General features: G+C 41.3%; 1 protein-coding gene across 1 annotated transcript in view; it reads left to right on the top strand.

The window, feature by feature from the left end:
• Window positions 1-18,975, top strand: part of LOC138521236 (dehydrogenase/reductase SDR family member 4-like) — a 326,948-nt gene that overhangs the window by 223,378 nt on the left and 84,595 nt on the right. The window contains exons 4-5 of the mRNA XM_069633929.1: window positions 1,286-1,387; window positions 3,098-3,168. Coding sequence (XP_069490030.1) covers window positions 1,286-1,387; window positions 3,098-3,168 — 173 coding nt within the window. The remainder of the gene's footprint in view (window positions 1-1,285; window positions 1,388-3,097; window positions 3,169-18,975) is intronic.

The raw sequence follows: 18,975 nt of genomic DNA, 5'->3' as shown, positions 1-18,975 counted from the left end.
CAGTTGGTTTAAGTTGTCAATCTTAGGGACAGAGGTAAGCTTTGAGACACGACAGTGCCAGACTTTTTGGTTTTGAACATCCTGACAATTTCGCTAGTTTTCTTTGAGGCAGAGAAACCCCTCTTAGATTTAGGGATGGAGAGGCTTTTTTCCAACTTTTTCTGGATGAATAAAAGTCTGTACCCAAAAATATGCCACCATTGTGTTCGAGCCTTACTTCTGCACCTTTACAGGTACTATAAAAGAAAGCTATTCCTGGCGGTGTGGCTGTGAGGTTTGGGGAAAACACAGAAGATGGTAGCCAGATTGGACTCAGCAGGTTCCTCATACCATCTCCAGGGGTTGCATCACAAATAGGGTTGCTCATCCTTGCTACTGAGTTTCATGTGCCCTTTCTAAAGCCCTCTAAAATGTAAGTCCATCACACACCCCAGAAAAAGAACTCAGGAAATTGTAAAGGGGACACAACCAGACTGGCAGAATAAGTCTTGATGGAGAAAGAAGATAAAATAACAATGGACATTTGTGGCACTAAATACCAAAGGAAAAAACAACGGCACCTGTTGCCATAAGAAGGGTAGAATTACTGATAATGTTGCGGAAACCAAATGGGGTACCATGTTTAAACAAAGCAGACAATAACCAGCAATGGCAAACAACCAGCTATGGGCCAAGGAAACATAGCGGTCAAGCAGGGTGAGGTCCCAGCAGTGAAAGCATTGAAGAGCGATGTGGTCGAGATGAATGATCTAGTAGAAGTACCTGGATCAGGGGCAGCACTAAACTACGCAGGAAAGGATAGATGTGTTACTGTAGAAAACGTGGTCACTGCTCGCTGCAATCACGTTGCAAAGACCATAGTCAGAGCTGAGGGTTACTGCTAGCACATGAGTGCAGGGTCGTGAACCCACTAATTTGTACTTTTTTAAATACTCCATATAGCCACGGAACTGAAGAAAACAAACACTTAACAGACCAGACTAGGCAGAGGGCTGCATACAAGCCTCAAAAACAGGCCTTAGCAGGTCAATGTCATGAAACCTTTTCTGCACTACATGCTCTACCAGATTGACAGACCATTTTGGTTCCCCGCCTTCAGATCTCAGCACATGCAGCGGCAACGTGGAATACAGAAAGCTCTGAAGTAACATCAGCAAACTCTATGAAACCCAAATCTCTTCAGGGCGCAAAGTACTGCTTAATAAGACTCCAAGCCATGATTTCTCATCTTCTGTGTATAGTTCTGTGGTTGTCCTCTTACTTTGATGTTCTTGTTTGTGATCAGGCACTGGAGAAGTACGGTGGAATAGACTACATGATTTCCAATGCTGCAGTCAATCCCTTTGTTGGAAATATCATGGACTCAACTCCCGAAGTTTGGGACAAGGTAAGGCTGTATCCCTATATGCGAGACATTATGGGGTTATGAGACAGGCACAGAGACAGCGGTCCTGTGGTTTGTATTCAGTGTGCAGATTCGCTATTAAGTCGTCATATTTTGCATTTATTTTATTACCAGAGAAAATTTCGACTAGAAGCCTTCTCCATACCAAGTATTGCTCGCAGGGCAGTAATGGGTGAGTTACAGTGATATGAAGTAGAGCTGGCAGACATATAAAGCAGATGACATATGGAGGGTGTATACAGAAAGAGGAGAAAAAGAAAACACAATTTAGCCCTACATGGAACAGGATTTAGCGTAGAGACTATTAACATTTGGTACATCATTGTCATATTGATATACTTTAATGAGGTTTCGGGGGAAGGGGACTACGAGCTGAAAGGTTGGGTATCCCTTTAAGTGAGAAGATGTGCCCTTTAAAGGCAGATTTGAAACCCCATAAAGTGGGGATGGATTTGACTTCAGCGGCAGAGCGGCCCAGCCCTATGATAAAAGTTGAGAGAAAGAGCGAAGGCGAGAGGTTCCACAGGGAGAAAGCAGTACAGAGAAGTTGAGGAGAGCTTGAGAATGCATAGTGCAAATAGGCAAGTAGGGAGAGAGCGGATTAAGTGGGCAGAAGTCCACCGGTGGACTTTAATACAGGAAGCAGGTATTTGAAGAGTAAGCGAAATGTACATGGAGAGCCATCCCGTACAGAGGCAGTGCACTTCAGTGGATGAAGATTGTGGGAGATAAGAGGGTGCGGGTAACAATGTTAAGCACGTTGCCTAGCAGGGTAAAGGAATACAGAGGGAATCCCATAAGGAAGCTGGAACAGTAATTCAGCCTGCTAAGGATGAGGGTGGAAATGGGAGCCTTAGCACAGCGAGAGGTGAAAAGGGGGAGGATTTTCTGTATGTTGAGTAGATTACGCCTGTCCGTCGTTGAGTCTGAAATAATTAATTACTGCAGGAGAAGGTGTCAGGGTAAAGGATATGGAGAAGTGGAAAGGGGGCGAGAGGTAAAGCATTGAAGGCAGGTAGGTAGATTACCTTAGTTATGGAAGAATCGGGCATTGCGCAGTGAAGTGTCATTAGGTTTTCGAAGGACGGTCAGAAAATCACTATAGTGGAAAGAAAACTCTGGGGTGAAGGAGGGGACGAGAAGATGTGGGTGTCATCAGATATGAGAACGTAGAGGAGATGAGTTTGCTAATAGGCAAGACGTAGAGAGTCAAAAGGAGAGGACACGGAACTTACACACAAGCAACCCCAGAAGGGTAGCAGAGGAAGTTTCGGTGTTCCAGAAGGTGGAAATGGAGGGGCCAGATAGGTAGGAAGAGACCCAGACAAGAGTAGTGCCTGAAAGCTGAGGTTCAAGAGAACCAGAAGAAGTGGGGTGTTACATCTCCAACACTTCCAGGTCTAGTCCGCAGCAAGAGCTCCAAGAGGAATATTTGTTTGTTTCCTGCCGTAAAGGGTGAGTTACTTCTAGAAAAATCCAAATCCCAGCGAGGCACTGTAACATCAAGGCTCAGCTCCTCCTGTGCACAAGGTGTTTTACCCAAGCAGGACTCCAAGCCAGGGATAGCACATGCCTTTACGAAAGCAGCATTCGTCTCTCCGTCTCAGGGAATGTTACTCAGGGAATGTTAGTACCACTCATCTGGGCATGTGGTTTCCTTTAAAACTTTCTCCATTTCTTGTACTATTGCAGATTTTTCAAGTGAATGTGACATCAACCTTCATGATGGCGAAACTATCGGTCCCTCATATGCAGAAGCGAGGGTGAGTGCCGGGAGAGGGCTTGGGGTTCATAAATAGCAATACTTTTTCCATGGGCAATCGGTCACCTGAATGAAGGCTTAATCCTCTTTTAAATTCTCTGAAATGCTTCTCAATTGCTTTGATTGAGAATCGATAGTGAGTGGTGAGTCTTTTTTTTTATATCAAATTGCGCCCATGGACTCAGCCTGAAGGAAGACAAGTCACCAGCTTCTGATCATTTTTACAGGTCGCAAAAGCGATCTCCAGAAAAGTAGAGCATGAAAATGAAAGTAAATAGGCGTGTGTTGGATTCCTGCGATATTGGCGCTCTGTAGATAGGTGATAAATGTTACGAGCATTCCTATATTCTGTTGTATCCCAGTATCATACCTACCGAGAACCAGATACTAATTATTGCACCAAACCACCACTGGCAACACGCCAATTCAACCCCATGCTCAGGAATAATCACAGTTGCCTTGATAAAGACCCTTGAGTGGTCGAAACACGTGGCAGCACTTTCTGTGATAATGAAGATCTAATGGCACAAATCCATAACGAGTGGACTACATCTCTCATGAGAATGGGATACAACAGAATATAGGAATTCTCGTGAAATCTATCACCTATGTACAGAGCGCCAATATCGCAGGAATCCAACACATCCTATTTACCCCTTGACTGGGGCACAGGAGCACTGCCCCAACGGATTCTTGCAGCTGGCATCTTCAACATCAGACACATATAGGATGAGTTTGGCGCGGTATCCACATGTTCCTGGTGCTCTCACCCTTTGTTTGAAAATAACAGTAGACAGTATTCTTCTTCCATGGATAATTGACCAGAAAAAGCACAAAGGCACATGCAAGATATGAACTGTGTTGTCAAAAGCTTCCTCCATGCACTACCCCAAGAAATGTATTATTAGGTTTAGCTATTAGGCTTAAGTGCCACCTATAAGCTGAAACTATTGCAGTAGAGTACAGCTAGGGAGAAATGGCATTTGAGGAGGGGCAAAAATCTTGTAGGTGTAGTTTGGTTATGTGCCCACACATTGACTGCCCATGGCCAGTTCTTGGTCGTCCCCACACAAAACACCTCCTCATGGGAACTCTTCGGCAATGCTTTAATCATGCCCTACCTTCAAACTTTGAGCTGAAAGTGCCTGCCAGTGTTTTCTTAAACAGTAAACAAATGACTTAACTGGAGTTGTAAACACGCTATGTTGGTGTAATAAAAATGTCTTAACCAGGTCTGCCTTCAGCCACTCTATTTATAAGTACTATGCATGTCCTTCACTGAAGTCCTGTTAAAACAGGCATTGGCAAAGCCAACAGTTGTGCCTTGTGTATAAGTATTGGGCATTTCCCAGGCACTGCTATTATGTGCCAAGGCACTGCCACCATTTAGCAGCTGCTACCATCAATTGTCAGTTATTACCACTACAACAGTGTCTGGCAAATGTCTTTACCATGCCTACACATTGCCAATGCTGGTTTACCATGCTATGTATCTAGCCGTCTGCTGCTGAGTGAGACGAAAAACGACTAACATGTTACCACATGCCTCATCATAAGCATGTTTTACCTAATTTGTCTTTGCTCTCAAATTGTCGCTAAGTGCTGGACTAAAGTTTTATTTATTTGAAATACTAATCTGATCTTGACACTTCACTCTTGTTTCTAGTGATCGTTTAGGTAAATAAATATATACTGAGTTTATGTACTGATTTTATGTACTGATCTACATGTGTGCCTTATACATATATTGTGCCTATACCTGTTTCGCTCTATGCAAGATGTTTCAAAGCAGATAAAGATTACAATATATTTGTCTTCCATTGTTAGTACATACAGTGTTTGTAACAAACATAGAGCGATTAAAAATAAAATGGGTGCTAAAAAGAAAACGACATAAATCATAATTAGAAATCTAACAAAACTATATTCAATAGTTAAATTATAAACATTAAAACACGATATTATGAAAAAAGTGAGTAGTTACGCATTAAAGGAATATCATTCTCAAAAAGGAAGACATGTGGGTGGGGTTGCAAAGAAATGATGCTTCCCAATGTACATTAAGGTGATTAGCAATGCTCTAACATCTAATAAATAATTTTAGCTACATGTTATTTAAATATAAATGATCTCTGACATCTAGTCGTGGCCTAATCTTTTTGAGTTACTTTGATACAGGCACCAATATATTGCTGCATGATAGATTTTTGAAACCTGAGCATTAACAAGATGTCAATATTGGGAATCCATCATATAATCCATAGCTTCTACTGTGCGCTGTGGCACACGCATAGGCATGAAGGCGATGCTGGGTGCACCAGGCCACCCATGGCCTGAACATTGCTCAAGTTCCTTCTTTACAAGTTACTGAATCAACAGACATCACTAATCAAGTGCCACTAATAGCTATTGTGCTTTTTGTTGTTGGCATAAAAGAAAATTTTCTTTTTTTGTAAAGAATTACCAGCGCAAACAAACTGCAAAGCCATTATTCCAGCTACAAATGAATTGATGCAAAATCAAGGAACTTAATGCAAAACCTACACAAGACTATACACTGGGACTGCTGCGATGACTCGCGAGCACAAAGGTTTCATTTCAAATGTCACAAGCCAAATGTAACAGTGCAAGCCTTTCATTGTTTTACATGCTATGACGTGCTTATGGGCAGGGGTATGCTAACATGTTTGTGTATTTCAAATTATTCATATCGTTCTCTTCTACTTCACATTGAAATACGCTGGCTGTATGCCGCACAAGTATAATGTGTCCTCTAGTGTTCCAGAAGTCAAAAAAGTGGGCATAATAGTACTGCTCTAAGGCAACTCATTGTTGATATGTGTGGATTGTTGATAAAGAAATTATAGCCACAGTGATGTGGGGAGTAGGTCCAGAGGCCACCTCTTGATAATGATGTGCTCAAATTGTTTGATAAGTGGTCAAGGATGCCGATATTGACCAATCATTAAGGCTGTTTGGGGAGTATTAGGATCCTGTTGTAATTGCATGTATTTTTCTGACTCACCAGTACTATTACTGTAATAGTCAAATACTATTTTCTCTCTGGGTTGTTAAGGTCATTCCAAAATAGCAATTGATGAAACCCATGTTAGGTTTCCTCTGAGTAGAACTCATATTGTCATACCTTGCAGTAAGAGAGATTCTGCTCATAAACAGCTTGGGTATATCTTCTCAAATGTGTTCATTTTGTGGTTTTGGGAAAATGTTTACTTGTTCATGGTTTCTATGGGTATATCAATCTAATAAACAATTCGGTGAGATGTGAACACTGAGTAGCTCGAAGTCAGTGTGTGCATCCACAGGAATCTGGCATGTAGTTGACATTTGGAGCTGCTTCGTTGAATGAGTAATTTTCTATACCGGTACAGAATTGTACTGGTTCTTGTCCCAGGTGGGCAGCCACATTGAGCATGTGTGCTGCTTCAATGTTCTTAGTGAGTTACAAGACAACTGGAATACATTTTCCATTTTAATTATAAAAATAGTGTTACCAACCAGGCAATTGGGGTTTTTAGGCTAGGGGCTTTCCCTGTGCTCTTTCCCACATCCTTGAAGAGGGCCCCCACCTCCCAAGCCCAGGCTCCTTAATCAAACCGGTCTGGTGAAAGTACAGATTCTCTCTATAGCCAGAGTTCCACCACTGTCTACCCTAGCCCTACTGTAGGGAGGCCTAAAGTTTATATATCTAACTCCTTCAGGGACCTTCTAGTAGACCCACTGGATAATCTATTTGTCCTGTCGCCTTTCGCATGGATGACCATCTCTCAACCGTTATTTCACTCTCACCTGTCTCCTATCTCTCTCTATACTCTATCTCCTGATTGTCTCTTTCTCCCGCTCTCTATCCACCCTCCTGATTTCTCTCTACATTCTGTATCCTGGTCTTATAAACGTGTCTTACTCCTCTGATCTCTACACAGACCCTCCTGATCACTCTAATCATCACACCAGTACCATCTCTAATCTAATGCCATTCACTCTCTTGCCTCTCTCTCTTTATCACGTTTGTCTCTCTCATGCTGTGAAACACCCTTCTGACTTCCTTACCAAACTACCTTCAGTCACTCTCTCTCACACAAAAACTGTCAAATGGGTACTACTCTCTCAGTCTCAATACCTTACCTTATTTTTTCCCTTGTGAGTAGAAATCATTAGATGGGCCAAGGATTGTGAGGAAACATATGCCAGCATACTACCTTCACGCAGCCGCCCAAGAGACGTATGTAGCTGGTATAAACAATATTTGTCCTATAAAAATATAGGAGGGAGTGACTCTGAAGCAATATAATAATGTATGTAAGGGTTTCTAGTTTGCTATGTAACAAATGACAGCAATGTTGTTAATTGTAAGTCAAGTTATGTGGACATGTCTGTGCAAGTTAAAATAAAAGTTATTAAAAAGAAAAATAATTGTCATACCTTCTAGCAAAAGGTTCACTCAAATAAGAAATGTTCTATACTAAACTGCAAAGCCTCCAACTAGAGACTCCATGCACATATATGACTTTGGCCATTGTGACAGGGTCATGGCACTGGCCGGGGTCAAGGGTGGCCAAGTACCCTTCCCAACCTGGGGTAGGTGGCCTACCAAGATAGCTCCAGAGCCAAGCCTACCTGGGAGGTGGTTTGGGGAGTTAAGGGGGACCTCTGTCCTGGACTCCCTGGTATGCTTGGAGCCATGTCTGTATATTGGCCTCTTTCCCTAAACTGATGCCTATCGGCCTCTGTCCTGGCCAGGTCTCATTCTCTTCTCTTTCAGATGTCATGGGGCACAATACCATACAGAATACTATGCGTACCACAATGCACCTAGGCCCAACAGCCAAGACCCGGCCTGAAACATGAGCAATGGACTGGTTACAAAAATGGGAATAGACTAGGTAGCCAAACCATCTGTCGTCTGCAATATTTAAAAAAAGACTTTGAGTGAAGACGAGATATCGGTCTTGGAGAAGGGGTTTTTCATTTATTCCCATGAAGAACCCGAGCAAAATGGAGGCAGAAATTGAATTGCAGAACTTGTTTCGTAAATTTTGCCTCAAAGACTTTTTGGGAATTGAGAGTACGGATGACAGTAGTGTAAACAGTAAGACACCATTTAAATGTGAATCCAGCTTCACCCCGACACTTCAGATGATTTCGAAAGAAACCGCCACTTTTGAACAGTCGGTATTGAGGGATTTCAATTCCATTTATGAATCCCCTACGGGCGGGAAACATGAGTCGAGTTACAACTTCACTAAAAAAGAATGGGACTGTCTCCGCAAACTCAATGAAGACGATTTGATTATCATTAAACAGGCTGATAAGGGAGGGGGAGCTGTAGTCTGTGATACGGACAAATACAATACAGAGGTCATGAGGCAATTAGGCAACCCTGATTTCTACCTCAAATTAAGAGGAGATCATTTCCATTTCTGCACAGGCCCAGATATTGGAGTTATAAGTGAAAAAGAATTCAAATTCTTAACTACCAAGGGCACCAGGACCCGCCTTATACATATCTTGCCAAAAGTCCACAAGGACATTTTCGATCCACCAGGGAGGCTCACTGTGTCCCTTTGCGGCTCCAATTTGGAGCCCATTGGCCAATTTCTCGACTTCTTCCTCAAGCCTTTAGCGGCCAGTTCAGAAACCTATCTAGCTGACACCACTGATGCCATTTTACATCTAGAAGGATTGCCTTTCAATCTAGTTACCAACATGCTTATTACATTAGATGTGGAATTGCTCTATTCAAATATCCCTCAATTAGAATCTCTCCACATCATGAAGGAATTCCTTGATTCTAGGAGTGACCCCCAACTCATTCCTAGTGAATTTTTGATTGAACTTCTCGAAATGTATTTTTTTTTTTAGTTTTAAGGAATCGTTCTATTTCCAAATCAAGGGTACAGCTATGGGGGCAGGTTTTTGCCCCGAAAAAATGCCACCCTGTACATGTAGCAATTTGAAAAATCCCTTATTTTAGAAGATTCCAATCCCTACAAGTCAGCCCGGTATTTTATAAATGATACATTGATGATATCATCATATGGGACAAGGACAAAGGGAATTACGAAGAATTCTTGGTATGGATCAACACTGTGAATGCTAATTTACGCTTTACCATGTCTGCCAGTAATCAGTCTATACCTTTTTTGGACCTTCTAATTAAGATTGAGGATGGACATACCATTGTAGCCCTTTTCCGAAAGGAGACAGACAGGAATACTATCCTCCAGTTCGATAGTTTTCACTCACAATCTCTGCGTGAAAGTATGCCATAAGGCCAATTTTTAAGAGCAAGACGCAATTGTACCAAAACTGAAGATTTCTCCACGCAAGCAGATATTATTTTTTATTTTTGTATTTTATTGAATTTATATAGCCCTTTACTCCAAAGTGCTTTACATAAGAACAAGTAAATATACAGCAAGCATTAGATGACAATGAACCACAATTATACAAGACAGGTTGTCCAAAAGAGGACACCGTCGCATTTACTCAGACAATCTCCCAAGAGGGCTAAGAATCAACATCAGGAAATATTGTTAGCCAAGAATACCAAAGAGAACATGACTAATGCACGACTGGTTTGCGCAATGACCTTTAACACACATCACAATGCCATTAAAAAATCCATTTGCAAGCATTAGCATTTGTCACAGCTAAATAATCCTACCCTTTACTATCCCATCTATGCATTTAAAAAAGGAAAAAACGTGAAAAATTGGCTTTCCCAAGTGGATAGAGCCAAAGTGAAACAAAGCCCAAAGACTATCCCAGCACTCTGGGGGTCTAAACCGATTAATAGACATTTTCCTTGCGGCTATTGCTGTCAAGGCGAGTCAACCACTACTTGCACTTCAGTTATTATCAGTTTGAAGTCGTGGTATCTTAAAGAGCATACCACATGCAATTTCAAGAATGTTATTTGAGTTATTATTTGTCCTTGTTTGAAATCATACATTGGCAAGACTTCGAGATCCGTTAACAATCTAGTGGTCCACGTATCTGCTTGGTTTTCATATTAGATGGACTGCATTGAATAACAGCTTTGCAACATACAAGTCTGCCTTTTGGGGACTTTTCGGTGCCGTTTATGGTCGGATGTTCTTTTCACCTATTTGCTTAGACAACATATGTTACCGGAGTAGACAATACTGGTACCTTGTCAATTGGTTTCACATAATATTTTTCCTTTTTTCATTTTGTTTCAGGTCTCATGTTATGAGCCCTGACGAGATTGCGTCCAAAATAGAATAGATGGGCACTATTCCCAATCGAACTTCGTTAGATTCCTACCGCTACTTTTGAATCAGATGCATTCAGATTATATTGATTCATTTAGATAGGTGAGTTCTAATTTCTATTCCATTTACAGTTGCCCGTTTAGCTTGATGCTGGCGAGGTAGTCAGCTGTTGGGCTTTCACATATTTGAACCAGGGATTGTACTTATCCCAGTTCTTTCTATCTTTCTGATCTCCACAGATAAATGTAATTATGGCTGTTGTTGGATTGAGTTTGGTATCCTGAAGAAATTATTTCCCAATTCCCATTTGGTTGAGACTATGGTATATATATTGTTTTCCCCACCTCTTACTTATTTTACTGAACTTCAGACTGGTTGAGTCGGAGGTTGGCCGGGTCAAGGATTTTAGAGTTCCTAATTTTTGTGTTTTTATTCTTTTGTAGAATGTGTGTCTTTGCTTCATCACAAAAATGCTGAAGAATATTGCTATATAAGAACAATTTGTGTCACCTAAGCAGCACCTATTATCGTCATGAATGTGATATTGTTTTACTAATGATCTTTAGTGCTTTGTCCTGAGGAAGATGACCATCAGCCTTTCATGACTAGATCCAGCTAATCGGCGAAACTACCATTTTGAGGATATTTGGACAACATGTTTAACAGCTCTTTCCTGTCCCCATAACCTGTAGTTCACACATAGCACTTTCATCTTGATTAAATTGTTTTGCACTTGCCTTGCACTTTATTGCATGCCTTTGAGAGTCACAGACTTATTCTTCGTGAACCTTGGATCACATGGAGAGAGTTCTGTTCCTCTCACACTATACATTGGTATGTATTGAATAGCTTATTTGCACTGTTATGCCTAAGGGACCACGATTCCCATGATTCCTTGTGCTTTTTAACCTATACCTGATGTTTTGCAGGAATTACATTATGAACATTTGGGTATACAGTTTTGTTTGTCTATTATGTCAATAAAAAATGAATATATGTTGGTTCCCTTGTTTTCCTGACCTAGCCTGCCTTTCAGTCAACATTAGAAGTATACTATATACAATAATTTAAACATATTTATACTGTTCCATGTGACATAACCCTCCTTGTACTTTAGTTCTATTAGCTTCCCCTATGTCCATGATGAAGGGGACACCCACCTCTTCTGTACAATAGACTAGGCTTCCCCCTTTAGGAGCTGAATGGGAGACCAAACACTCACCCCTCAAACCTCAGAATGGCTACAGGGAGCAGTAGACCTGGTACTTGCACGGGACTGCATAGGAAGAAGAGACACCCAATAACACTCCCCAAACCCTGTTTAACAGTGACTCACCAAGCACAGGCGAGAGCCAGTGAACAAATTACCACAAGGACCGCATGGTTCACTTGAGGAAAATTGAGACTAGAAAAGGGCATGACGAAAGGCGCTTATGAAGACTTTCATGGGAAGTTCTGGTTCCGAAGTGGAAGAGATGGGAGGAGAGGGAGTAGCTTAGGTTGTTCCAAGAAAGCAGCTGACTCAGGTAGCCAATGGGAGCAGAGAGAAGCTTCCAGACACGAAGGGGGGGGCATAAAAGGCTAGCAGAGTCAGTTGGCAATGTGAGGTGTATGGGTGAGGTTAGAGGAGGACCAACAGTCCTTAAAGGAGGGTATAGCAGGTGGAGGGGGATTTGGAGTAGACTTTTGACGTGTTTCTAGAGATTGAAGGCATCTAGAGAAGGGGTTTTTACTCCATTCTCATTTATGAATGACCTTATCAACCCCTATAAAAAGTCATGTTTTACTATTACAAGGACAATAACAATGAAACAGACCAATAAATAGCATTACAAGAAGATTCTAGTAATCTAATCACCACCTTAATGTTTGATATGCATTGACATCCATAACCATTTTAGAAACGATTGGTGCACATAATTAGTAAGGGGCTAGACCTAGACATCCACTCCACGTAGCCACAGCAACCACTTTTGTTATCCAGAATTCAGATAAGTTACTTATATGTTATGTTAAAGGTTCTTGTTGCCACTGGCATGGTCTCTTGGCGCTCTGACAGATCTGCAATGCAAGGAAGGTGGCATGTATGTTAGTAGGATTGAGTGGGAGAAGAGTAAGAGAGGTGTGATGTGCTGTTGGCAGCTTCAGTTTGGAGGAACCGGTTACTGAGCATAGGTGCGTTTTCGGTTGGTATAACCATCATGTGGTGTTGAGGTGAGATTGTGTATGGTTTGTTTCCCTGTCGTGGTGTTGTGTAGTGTGTGCTCTTTGTGGTGCTGTAGAGGTAATGTTGTGTTTAGTTCAGAGTTTGAGAAGTTGATTGCAGAGGGTTTAGTTTTTAGTACGGTTACCTAATGCTAATACATTTCCTAACCCTGACATTCCAACTAAATGCATTTCATATCCCTCCCTCTGTCGTTTGTTCTAGTAGCAAAGTAATTACCACCCCCACAAATTCCTCCAGGAGATATGCGTTCTCCGTCCCCCAAACTACATCCGTGTGCGGCACGGTTTCTACCCTCACACCCATTCCTTTATGTGTGACACTTCACACACTCGGCAGTCCATTTAAGTGTGGTACATCTCCCGCCCCTGTTTGTCCATCCCAGTGAGGGACACTTCCCACCTTCAGCACTCTATCCAGGTGAGATACACTTCTGGTCTCCAACTGCCCTTCCAAGTGAGACGCCTATTCCATCCCCAGCCTCCACCCCCAGTGTAGCGCACTCCCCACTCTTAATCGATAAATCTGGGCGTGCTTCAATTCCTGCTCCCATTCGTCTATTGTGTTTGATGCTATTCCCACCCCCATTAATCCGTCTTGATTAGCCCAGCATGATGCAGATGTTATTTAGTATCTGTTTCAGGGCACAGTAAGGGCCATAAGGTTTAACTCTACTGTTAGACTGGATGCTGAATGCAGCTATCCTGCATATATTTGCTAATTGTGAGAGTGGCTGCTTTACACAAATAGTGTGCATGCTGTATAAGGCCGGACTATGCGGGTATGTTAAATGCTGGTCGGAGTATGGTATCAGATATATTGAGGAGGGGCTCTCCCGGAGTGCTTTAGTGGTTGTACTGCCCTCTTTTCAGGTTTCTCTTGCTGGGTTTTGTCTGGTTTGGCTTGTTGGATTGTGTTGATGGGGGTCAGTTCCTTTCCTCAGTATCGGTTCATGTCGGGTGTGTTCTTTCCATCCTTGGTTTTTGCAGGGCTCCTTTTTTGTGTATTTGTTTGTTTCATGGTGCGTAGATATTTTTCATTCATTTTCATCCTGTTCTGAGCTGAAGAGTCTGGTTTTTAGAAGTTTTCTGAATTTTAGATGATCCTCCGTAGTTAGTATTTTTCTCAGGAGGAAGTTCCAGAGTTTTATGGCTATGCAAGAGCGGGCTGATCCTCCCACTGTTTTTCTCATATAGAGTTTAAGTTCTAGGAGAATTTCGTTGCTGGGTATAAGTGTTCTTGTTGGTTTGTAGATGGTGATTTTCATTTTTATGAATTCTGCTCCCTGGCCGTGGATTGCTCTGTGTGTTATGCACATTGATTTGAAGGTGATTCAATTTTCCCACTGGGAGCAAATGTAACATCCTTAGTGTTGGTGTGATATGGTCTCTTCGGGAGAGTTTGAAGAGACGTCTGGCAGCTGCATTGAGTATTTGTTGCAGTTTCCTCCGCAAGTACTCCGGACTTGATGGTTTCCCAATAGTGCCATCTTTTTAACACTCAGCTTTCAAATGAGAGTCAAACAATGATATAACACTATATCAGTGAAAGTTGTAAAGTAACTCAACATGACTTGGCCAACAGTAGATGTCAGATATCATTCATATTGATATCCATGTAGCTATAACATTTGTAACACAGATCACATTAATGTACATTTGGTTTCCTACTTTCCTTAAAACCCGACACTTATGTCTTGATATGATATGAGTCATTTATAACGTGCCTGTACACAAGTGTTTCTTGCTTTTAGAACACTATATTAATTTAAGACATAACTACTAATTTCTTCATAGCGTCATACTCTATTATTGTGTTTATAATTTAACTTCTGAACATGTTTGTTCTATTTTTAATTATGATGTAGGATGTATTTCCCTTTTTTATCCATATTTTCTTTTCTTGTAATTCGTCCTATTTTTGTTACGAACATGTAATAACAATGTAAAGATCGAATATATTGTAATATGTCTGACTTGAAAAAGCTTCCGTAAAGCGAAACAGGTGTACAGACAAGTTGTGTATGTTCACGGTATATGCATAACACACATGAACTTGAACAAATTGGGTGGAATAGTAAAAATGTGATGGTAATCCTGTTACTGCCACTTGTTTTGGTGGTAAGGGAACAACCAATGTATTTGTCACACCGCCAAACTAGGAGTTTCTTGATGCTGGAAGTAAATCATCAACGTAATTATTGCCGAAGGTAAATCTGCCAAAATTCACACAGAGTCCTATGGATTCCAAAAATGGGGACTAATACCCCCATACCACCACTCTCAATCCTGTGGTAATTCCACAGGACCGAGTGGTGGTAACAGTAACCAATTTTGACAGTAATTCAGTGGCTTTACCACCAGATTACTGCCAAACTCGGGATAAGGCAGAGTGTTTATTTTTAACTTAAAATATTAGTAGAAACAAGAGTGAAGTGTGAACATTAGGATACGATTTTGAATAAATAAAGCATGTTAGGTTAATTACCCAAATTCTCGGCGGTCAGGGCCCTCCCTGCAGGTTCTCACGATTATCCACCTGCAGTGGTCATAAGCAAGGTATCCGACAAGTCGATTGGCCCTTCTTATTATCACTCCATGCAAATGATCCGTATGGATCTTTGCAGTGGACGTAGAGGTCAGTTAAAGCGGCCATAAAAAACATTGCAGCCAGCATCAAAATTAATTCTGGCCTACTGCACTTGCTTTTTAGCAGTCACATAAAAAACAAGTATTGGCAATGCCAATAGTTTGGGCTTTTAAGTAGGCATGGGAAAGGCCCTTGCCAGGCACTGCTGTAGTGGGATTAATTGGTCATTGACGGTAGAGGTGCAAAATGGTGGGAGTACCTGGGCATCTAATAGCAGTGCCTGGCAAATGTCAAATACTTATACAGAAGCAAAACTGTTGTCTTTTCCAATGCTTGTTTTTAACAACACTTAAGTGAAGGACATGCATAGTGGTCATAAATCGAGTGGCTGAAGACAGACCTGGTTAAGACATTTTTATTATAGCAGTAGCATGTTTAAAACCCCAATTAAGTCATTCATTCTCAGAGGGCCACTTTAAAAAAACAATGGCAGACACTCCAAGTTCAAAGTTTAATTCACTAATTCATTCACTGAAAGTTTCTTTTGGAAATGACAAAAATGTCCATATAAACAATAACACATACAAAAATAGAGTTTTAAAACCTAAGCCAGATAAAACCAATAAAAAGACATAGAAAATAGAACAGGCCCAGACACAAAGTTAGAAGTTCAAATCAAAATTGAATAATTTCAATAAGCATTTCCTTATATTCAATGAATGCCTCCAACATGACAAGAGTGCCCAACCCACTTGCAGTGAATCAGCCCAGAGCAGATAAAGCAAAGCAGGTTTATACTGAAAAACGCCCTGATTCGCGCAGGATCGGCCTCAACAGTTTTTCTCTTAGCTCTGAAAAAACTTTTCAAAACAGCAAAAAGTGGGCCAAGTCCTCCCTGGGGGCGTTACACTGAAGGAAAGACTGTATACCATTATCACTTTCCCATACCACCACCATCGCTCTCGGGGGGAGACAGCTAAGATGCGTCCTTGTTAACGGAATACGTTGCGAAGGATTCTTAGCCCACAACAAATACTTCTGGAGAACTGGGGTGGAGATGATCGCATGCCTTCGATTCAGGGGCTTCAGCATCTCCATGAAGTCCCTTTTCTCTGTAAGGTGTGAGAGAAATCTAGTTTTTACAGCACTGACCACGCTTAGAGACAAAACATCCAATAGGTATAAATATTGGCCTGCGTTTATTTCCACAAACTTGGCTTTGACATATACCAGCCAAGGAATTCTAGGATTTGGATGTTTAAGGATTAAATATCTAATCAGCTTGTGAGTCAACTCTGACTTATTATTAACCAATAATCGAAGCCAATGAGATAAAGACTGTGTCAGAATTATATCGCCAATCAAATCACAACATAATTCCAGGTGGACTCCGAAGTTGGGGGCCGTACGAGAAAGTACTAGCGATCTTTTGAATATGTTGTTTGTTTTCCACCACTTGGATTGAGTTTACATTGATGTATCCCCACAATTTCATAGCATATTTTTCAACCAAGGCCGCCTTTCCATTGTAAATTTTTAGAGCCAGGTCGATCGGTTTAGCTATAAACATGGCAATGGCTCTGGCCACCCAACCAATAGCTGGCTTGAATTTCATGGTATGTTTGTTCAGATGTAATTCTGAAGCGAGGAATCCAGCTTTCATCTGGAAGTAAATCTGGTGAATGTCCGCACATTTGCAGCGCTATTACTGCGGCCCAAATTGCGCCGCAGTAATAGCACTCAGCATGCCCAATAGAGTCCTATAGACTCTTTAAAAAATGGGGACTTACAGCCTTACCACATCTCGGGATCCAGCGCTAATAGCGCCGGACCGAGTTGCAGTAACGCTATTTGCGTTGGCACTACCCCGGCGGATTTACCGCTGGGATACCGCCAAGCTTCTGATGAGGTACGCAGTCTAATTATTTTTTATTTTTTTATTTTTCATTTAGTTTATAACAAACTTTTTAAAAAGAGAAAGAGTAACCAGCCCATGCATCCCCCCTTATTTAAGAAAAAACAAAATTTCCCTTGTGCTCCATAATGTCACATTGTAGGTGGCGGTCCATCATAATTTCGATCTTCTTGTGCTTTTAAATTATGTGCACTACTCTTGTTTCGCTCTGTTGTGACTTTCAGCCTCCTTTAAGTCTGTTAGCATCGAATTCATTTTGGACAGAAAGTTTGTCAAGGAATATGCAACCTTGTCCTTTGCACTGGCGAACTTAATCCACAGCTCTTCTCCGCTAAGTGATGAATTTTGCATTAGCACGTGGCCCAAGTGCAACGTTCTCAAAGATCTTAAGCCAGGGCAATACAGAGTTAGATGCTTTAATGTCTCTGAATGATTTCCACAAAATCGACATGTCAGGTTTATGACACATTTTCTAAATCTGAGATTTAGGCTTACTTTTGTGTGAATAAGTTGAGCCGGAATTTCAGCAAAGTCTTTTGATGATTTGAGTTTGGAGCTTTCTCCATATATTGGGGAAGATTTTTCTGACTTTTCCCCTCTTTAGCTGCGTCTTCCTGTAGTGGCGATTCCTGTCATCTACCATTGTACACCAATCCTGTTCCCATAGTTTTTTTTCCGCCCAATTTGGATTGGTTTTCAAAGTTTTGCTGTCTGTATTTAGCTCTTTTAGATAGTTTTCACAAGCCACAGCCCATCTAGCGGGTGTTGCGTCAGAACTCCTGCTTGTTAGGTCATCTAGAATATCGTACTGCGGAGTACGATTGTCAATAATGGCCTTTCTATACGTCGACAGCATATTCCAAAGAAATCTCACATTTATCAACACCAAGCCTAGTTCATATCCCAAACAGACAGTTGGCAGACCTTTCTGCAAATTTAATATGCGTCTCCAAAACTGATTTTCTAGTTGTGACCATAGCATCGAAGGGGCTCCTAGGGCACATTATGCTCCATAGATTGTTGTCGGTACTGCTTTCTGATTGTAGAGGGCAATTACCGGCTTCAGTGAGAATTTGCCATATTTTTTATTTAATACTGCACCTTGGCATGCCAGTTGTTTACATTTTTGCTTTGCATTATCTACCCAAGGAGCATTTAGGTTACTGTTTATCCACATGCCAACGTTCTTAACATTTTTTACACAATTCAACGGTTCATTATTCAGCCTCCAGGTTGGATCAGTGGTTTTATTAGATCTTTTTGCTCTAGTTAAGATCTTGAAGAATCAGAACTTCAGACTTTGCTGGATTAATTCTTAATTTGTTGTTTGTCACATAGCTCTCTAAGGCAACTAGTTTCCGTTTGAGTCCAATAGGTGTGAGGTCCACTAGGACAATATCGTCTGCATAAAGTAACCAATTTATTGCGGTGCCATTAATTTTTGGTGGAAATGAGCTGACGGCTCTGAGTGTCTCTCTGATGTCAGATAAGAATAAACAAAACAAGGTGGCTGCTAAAGGGCATCCCTGCTTTACACCATAGTTAGTCAATATTGGCTTACTTAATGTTCCGGCAATGTCCAATCTGATTTTGATTTCCGTCCTTGTATATAGATCTTTGTTGGGCTGTAATAGCTTTCCAGGGCATTTCTATTTGGTCAGCTTTGCCCATAACAGTTCACGCTCTACAGAGTCAATCGCGTTGGACAAGTCAACAAAAGCTATATAGATTTTTTTGTTTTGTTGCATTGCTTCCATCTTCAGAAAATGTATGATGGTAAGATTTAAACTACATCCTACTCCTTTTACGAAGCCTGCCTGATGG

This window comes from Ambystoma mexicanum, chromosome 13 (genome assembly GCF_040938575.1).
Source record: "Ambystoma mexicanum isolate Mex_15411 chromosome 13, UKY_AmexF1_1, whole genome shotgun sequence".
NCBI lineage: Eukaryota > Metazoa > Chordata > Amphibia > Caudata > Ambystomatidae > Ambystoma > Ambystoma mexicanum.
This window is presented reverse-complemented; position numbering and strand designations above follow the sequence as displayed.